General features: G+C 64.4%; 1 protein-coding gene across 1 annotated transcript; it reads right to left on the reverse strand.

Annotated features, from left to right (window-relative positions):
* Nucleotides 1-5,516: 5,516 nt before the first annotated feature.
* SMIM12 (small integral membrane protein 12) lies at nucleotides 5,517-6,777 on the reverse strand. Its single transcript, XM_084496827.1, has one exon. It carries the CDS (start codon nucleotides 6,482-6,484, stop codon nucleotides 6,203-6,205), a length of 282 nt encoding a protein of 93 aa, XP_084352953.1. The 5' UTR covers nucleotides 6,485-6,777; the 3' UTR covers nucleotides 5,517-6,202.
* Nucleotides 6,778-6,828: the final 51 nt, after the last annotated feature.

A 6,828-nucleotide genomic window follows, 5' to 3' on the forward strand; every position in this document is an offset into this window, starting at 1 on the left:
CCTGGGGAGTGCTGTGCCTGTGCTTGGTGGCTGGGGCAGGGATGCTGCTGTCCCCAGGATAACGGGATGGGGGTGAGGATGTGCCAGGTGAGCTCTGCTGATTTCTCATCACTGAGAGCCAAAACCTCTCTGCTACATCACCCTGAGCCTCTGTGTGGTTTATCACGGGGCAGTGCAGGTTCTGGGTGAAGCAGAAGGGTTTTGGGTGGCCCAATGCGGAGCTTAACCCCATAGCAAAGGCCTCTCGCCCCCCTGCCCCAGCTCTGCTGCAGATAAACCTCGCTGAGGCTGCGGGGCTGCTGAATAATAGGTGGAAATGAGCTGCAGATAAAGGCACGCAACGTGCGCTGGGGCTGTGTTTAGTTTCCCTGGCCAAGTAAGCCCAGGGCAGAGCCTGCTTTCTGCTGAGGGCCTCTTCAGAGAGGGTGGGACAGACTAAAAATACCCTGGAGTAAATGAAATATGGGTGATACGGGGAGATATCGCTGCCATCGGCCACCAGAGGAAGCAGAGAGGGAGGCACCCTGCCCTGCTGCGCCCAGCTGGGGCTGTGCCCAAGCCTCTCCCTGGCTTCCCACCCCACACTGGGATGGGGGCACATCCCCAGAGGGTGCCAAAACCCCATCCATGGGGTGCCAAAATCCTAGGCACGCTTCTCCCTGCACCCTCCATCCCGACACCAGGGCAGACCCCCAAATGGGGACCTTCCCATATGGGGACCCCCTGGGCTGGCTCCCACCAGGCATCAGCAGAGTCACGAAACCCCACAGCTCCCCGTGCTCAGCAGGGAGGAAATGCCAGTGTGAAAGGTAACGGCGCAGCCGTGCTGCAGCCCCGCAGCCTGTTTACCCGCCGGGCAGCCTCTGTTTTCTCCCCTCGCCTGTCCCGGGCTGATATTTTTGTTGGCACCGGGAGCGCAGCTCGCTTTTCCAAACAACCCCGCAAGGTGGAAAACAAGACGGCCGCGAGCCCCCTTGCCTGGAGGCAGCAGCCAGCAGGGCAGCTCGTGCCTGGCCGTGGGGGCTGCAACAACACGGCCCCGCACGCCGCTATTGTTCCCGTGTTGGGACGGGGGCAGCCGCGGTGACCCCGCGCCGCCGGGACCTGCCCTCGGCGCACGCCAACAACAACAGCCAGGGCTCACCTGCACCGCGGGGCCGGGGCGGCCACGGGGCCGGGGTAGGCACGAGACCCCCCCGAAGGTGGGCAGGCGGCCCTAAGGCAAATAAAAGTTTGGAGCTGATAAGAGCGCTGGCTGGCCCGGAGGAGCCCTTTCACAGAGCCCGGGGACAGATAGCGGCGGGACGGACGCGCGCGGCCTTTCTCACACCTCCGCGCTGCCTCCTGAGTAAACAGGCTCCTCCGGTCCCTTTCTGGGAACTGCACTCGCTGGCCCAAAGCCCGGCCCCGTGCCATGATGCTGAGCCCTGCAGGGGTAAGGGCAGGTGGGGGGCAGTGGGTGAGCAGCTCCCCGTGGGCACCCCTGGTGTGGCCGCTTTTTTAGGGTGCTCGCACCCAGCACCTCCCCTGGGGCTGCTGCCACTAGGATGGGTGTTGGTTTCTCCAAGCTGCCTTTGTACCCTCACCTAGGAGCCTGGGGGTTTATCCGAATCCGAGGCTGGAGGGATTTTCAGAAGAGCAAACCCAAAAACTAACAGAGGAAGACCTGCCCGTGCCGTGCCCGACGTGCACGCTTTGCTCCATGGGCGCAGGCAGCAGCGTGGGGCTGTTTCTGCACACACTGAAAGAAAAGTGAGTGCCCAGAGAGCGATGTGAGGTGCTCAAGGACAGGAGACAGGGGGAGAGGGGACTGGCAGCGGGACGTGCACCTGAACTGACCTCCAACAACCTGAAGCTCGGGGTGCGCAGACATGGGTATCCCTTGGGCACGTGGCCACGCACCTCCCAGTGCCGTGCTGGCAGGTTTTGGGTGGCCACTCAGAGCACCTCCTAATCCAGGAATAATTTAGGGGCAGCTTTCCAGCTCTGGGGACCCCAGTTCCTGCTGGGGCCATTGCTCCAATGCCAGCCCCAGCCCCCAGAAGCACTGTACCTGTGACAGCCCCAGGAGCACGGGTTTGCAGGGAGCGTCCTGCCCTCTGCTTGGAGCCAGGCTGGGTTTCCCCGCACAGCCCAGCCTCAGACCGGGGAGAGGAGCAGTGTGAGGGCTGCCGCAGCACGTCCCGCTACAAGGATCTGCCTGAGGAGCTGGCTGAGCACCAAGGAGTTTATTTTTAAGCTTTCCCAGCATAGAGAAAAGATCAAGCTTCTAAATCCGACTTGCTCACAGGAAGAGCGGCGGCGGCGGGAGCAAAATTGCAGCTGGGAAGGGAGGAAGGGCAGAGGCTGGGCAAGGTGATGCCAACTGGGGCCACAGCACAGGACCCCCGGCCCATGGGGACCTGGAGATGGTCAGGGCAGGAGCAATCGGGCCTCGGGGGTGCTCAGTGGGGGCTCAGCTCAGCTTAGCTCAGCTGGGAGCACCCTCCTGCAGCACCCCGGAGCCCCAGCGCCCACCACGGAGGCAGCACCAAAGCCGGGCACCATCCTGCCCTTGTCGGCCCCGCCACCAACAATGCACAATGAAAGCAAAGCAGCCCCCAGACCCACTCCCTTCCTTTCCCCGGCGCGGGGCTAAATTTAGCCCTCCACGCATGGGCACGGCAGACAATGCGGCCCCCTCGCCCCGTGTGAGAACCGCGGGCGAGAGGAAATGCATTCGACAGCCCCAGCGAGTTCAGGCATCCTGACATTGTCCCTTCCCTCTGGCCACCTCCTGGTGCTCAAACAGCAGCACCAGCACGGCTGGCAGCACCCAGACCCTGTGCCCACCCCAGGATGGGATCTGGGATCCAGCCCCGAGCTGTGGACACACAAAGAGGTGACACAGAGAGGGTTGTGTCCACCAGAGCTGTCCCAGGCCAGGGCTCTGGGGAGGCAGCTTGATTTAAACCAGAGCTGCGCCTCTCCAAAAGCACTTCAGAGCTTTTGCTGGCTGTAAGAAAAGAGCCGGCAGTGGCGATTTGTGGGACCGTGGGCCCTGCAGCGAGCTGGGATGCTGGGAAAGGACAAAAACAGAGCCTGGGAACACAGCCTGGGCTTACTGGGACAGAGAGCAGCCGTCCCCAGGGGCTGCAGGGACACGCCGGGGAGGGACAAGCCATTTGCTAGCCAATGCCCCTGGGGAGAGCACACCTCTGAATCTCGGGGCTGCCGGCACGTCCCGGGTGCCCTGGGGTGACAGTGCTGCTCCAGGACGGGACACAGCAGTGAGAGTCCCTGAGGGCTCCCTCTTGTCCTGTCTCATCCCACAAAGCCACACGGCTCGCTCAGGGCCTTGCTGGACGGGGAGCGAGGTGCTGAGCACCCCCCGTGCCACCGCACGGTCACGGCATCCCCAGCCCCGTGCAGCTGGCGCATCCCCGCGCTGATCTAAGCGGACATCCGCTGCGGCTGCCCAGGTGTTGAACCCTGCCGAGCAGCTGGGGGGGGGGGCTCTGGGGTCCCCTTTCTCCCCCCTCTGCCTGCACACACAGCTGGGGAGCAGCGTGGGGAGGGCAGGAGAGCTGCCTGGCTCCCCGTCTGCATCCTGCCTCCGGAAAACACAACCTGCTCCTTGCTGCCGATGGACCCCCGGGAGCAAACACAGCCCTGGCCAAGCTCAGCTGCTCTCGGAGCTGATGGGGAGGAAAATGTGGACCAGGCAGGGACAGGGAGCCCCAAACCAGCCGGTGCCATTCCTGCCGGGTACGTGGTATCCTGGCAGCTGCTGGCTATTTTGGCGGTGGTATTTTGGCAGCCAGGCTGCTGCCACACAACTCCCTGAATTCCAACTCCTGGGCTGCTGACAACACAGCATCCTCCCGCAAAGCTCCAGCCCCTGGTCCACAGCAGCGCCTTGCACGTGAGCGGCTGTGCACGAGCTCCCGTGGCCAACTTTTGCCGTAATGGTTTATTCAACAACGCTTCCTCTCGCTCCTAGAGAGCCCCTGTGTCTGCCTGCCCCGTCCCTCGGTGCTCGCCGGCTCCTATTCTTGTCCAGCGAGCGCTTCCCGGGCAGCACATTGTTGGGATTCAATGGGAGGAAGGGTGGGTGTGCGGTACCGAGAATTTAGGAGAGCTGGGGCACCTTCCCAAACCGCGGCTGCTCTCGGGGAAGCCCCAGCACCTACGGGGAGGCTGTGGCTCGTCCCCACTGCAGAAACCAGCTGAAAATGTGGAAGCACTGGCAAGGCGGCACGGTGGGCGCAGGGAGCAGCAGAGATTGGGGCTGTTCAGCCGGGGTCCTCGGTACCTGCAGAGCCGCTGTTGGGGGGGCCCCGTCCTCTCCCAGCATTGTTTCAGCGAGCTGAGTGGGCTCGGGAAAGGAAATGGGCCAGCGAGGCCCCAACAAAGCTCGATTGTGCCCTGCGGAGCCGAGCCTGAGAACGGGCAGATCAATCGGCTATAAACAGCCGAGGGAGCCACGCTGTCGCGGGGTGAACAAAGGGATTTCGGAAGAAGTTTCCGAGCTGGTCCCAGCTGGGAGGGGGGCGAGGGGACCGTTCCCACCCCTGAGCGCAGCAGGGCCCAGCATCACCCCAGCAGGGCTGGGAAATGCAGAGGCCAGGGGCTGCTGAGTGAAGGGACAGCGATGCATTTGAACCCCAGAACGGGGTGGCAGCAGGGCACGGGGCAGGTTTGGGGCAGCCCCAAATCCTCCTGCACCTTCTGGTCCGGGTAGCACCGAGCACTTGTCAACCAGGCAGCAGACACCCAGCTCCTCCTGGCTCTGCCTCAGCTCCCTCGCAAACAGCTCCGGCCACAAGTTCCTGGTGGCGTGCTCGGCCAGGGGGCAGCGAGCCAGCCCCGAGGAGAGCGGGTCCGGAGGTAAACAGCCGGGGAGCGCAGGCAGTAAAGCTGTCAGCGGGGCAGGCCGGAGCACGGCAAAACGCTGAACTGGCTGCTGACATCAGGGCTTTGCGCGAGACACAACAGATTTATCGGCCTCGGGAGGGGAAGGCCAGGCTGGGGCAGCGAGCGAGGCCTCGCTGCGGGACCAGGGAAAAAACAAAGCCGGGAGGGAGCGATAACCTCATCGAGGGCCCGGCACACTGCAGCACGGAGGGGCAGCACGGGGGCTTGGTGGCACCGTGCTGGGAAGGCTCCCGAGGCTCGAGGGGACACTGCCAGCCCAGTGCTGGCTGCAGGTCCCCAGTGCTCGCTCCCCAGCACAGCACGTTCCTCCCCCTTGTCCCTCGGGCCCCCACCCAGCGCTGCCACCACCCTTCTGGTCTAGATAAGGAGGCTGAGGGGAAGCAGAGACGTGACCGGGGGAGCCAGGAGGGAGGCACAGCAGCAGCGTGGGTTGGTATTTTGGTGCCCTCCCCTCCTTCCTGCCCACCACCCCTCCCTGGCTGTGCCAGGCACAGCCCAGCTACAGCCAGGACATCTCTTTATAGAAGGGGGTTTTCTGAAAACACCGGGATCTGAGGCAGGGTTTTGGCCTGGTGGCGATGCAGAAGAAGACACAGAGGCCCAGGACTCACAGAAGTTTAATCTGGCTAAGTACAGGGCAAGGGAGCTTCTCGTCCTCCACACATCTGAGCTTCACGTCGGGTGCAGCGCCAGGACGCCCACCTCCCCTGGCCCCCTTTCCTGCTGCAAAGTCCTGCGAAGAGCTCCCAGATCTCCTTCAATGCTCAAGCTCGTGGTGACAGCTCGGTGCCGCGGTCTCTAGCAAGCCAGTCTGGGTTCACAAAGAGCACGGAGAGCTGGAGGCAGGACGGCAGGCCCTCCTCGCCCCCCATAGTCCGCCCCCGACCCCACGTCACTCAGGTCCAAGTCTCCTTCTGAGAGCAATTCCCTTCTATTTTCATGCCCACGAAGAAACCGAACCAAAAGCGACGTGGGTGGAACCAGGCCAGGAGGGTTTCGTGCATCAGGGACCAAGCCAGGCCGAGGGCTGCCGGGCTCCACACCTCCAAAGCATCCCCCCCATCCCTGCAGGCGATGTGGGATGGGGGTCTGGCAGACCCCAAGCCCACCGAAGAGCCCAGGGAGGGTGAAATGCAGCGGTGGGGGCTGAAGTGCAGGTGCAGGGGGGCCGGTGGAAGCTGTGCAGGTGACAGAGAAACCCCCCAAGCACCACACTTGAGGGACGCGTCCCCCATCCAGCCGGGGGTCCTCAGCAAGCCCCCCACGGTGGGGACGAACACCTCCGTTAACTCTTCTCGGGTCGGTTCCTGTTGAGCACCGCCCGGGGGGCGAACTCCAGCTTGTCCTTGAGGCTCACCACCTTGGTGAGGTCCTGGCCGGCGATCTCCTGCAGCTTGCGGTCCTCGCGCCGCTCGGCGATGCTCTTCTCCTCTTCCTCGGGGGGCGGCGGGGGGCGGCCGCGGAGGAGCCGCTCGAGGTGGTAACCCACGGCCCCCACCACGAAAGCCACCGGGAAGGTGACGGAGGGCGCGTGGGTGCGCAGGGCCGTCCACAGCACGGACCACATGGCGACACGGCCACGGGGCACGGCGCCTGGCACCACGGACACGAAGCTCCCCACCGAACCCCCCCCAAAATAAACCCAAAACCACCACGGCGCTACCCACCCCCCCACCACCACCACCACCCCCCTCTTTGGACACCACCTCCCGGGGGGCTCCCGTTTAGAACCGCACCGAGCCCCAACCGGACCCGATCGCGACCCAACGACCACCGGGACCCCCCCAAACGGTGTCCCCCGGGGTCGGGCAACCGGGACCGGGGCCCTTCTCAGCAGGGCCCGGCCGCCGCCACCTCCCCTTCCGCTGCCGGAGGAGCGGGGCCCGGCGGGGCCGTGCTGCCCCCCGGCGG

Source organism: Aythya ferina (genome assembly GCF_964211825.1).
Source record: "Aythya ferina genome assembly, chromosome: 24".
NCBI classification, from domain to species: Eukaryota; Metazoa; Chordata; class Aves; order Anseriformes; family Anatidae; genus Aythya; species Aythya ferina.

What these genes read in the sequence shown, in the direction of transcription:
- SMIM12 (XM_084496827.1), bottom strand. Translation starts at nt 6,484, where the DNA reads ATGTGGTCCGTGCTGTGGACGGCCCTGCGCACCCACGCGCCCTCCGTC.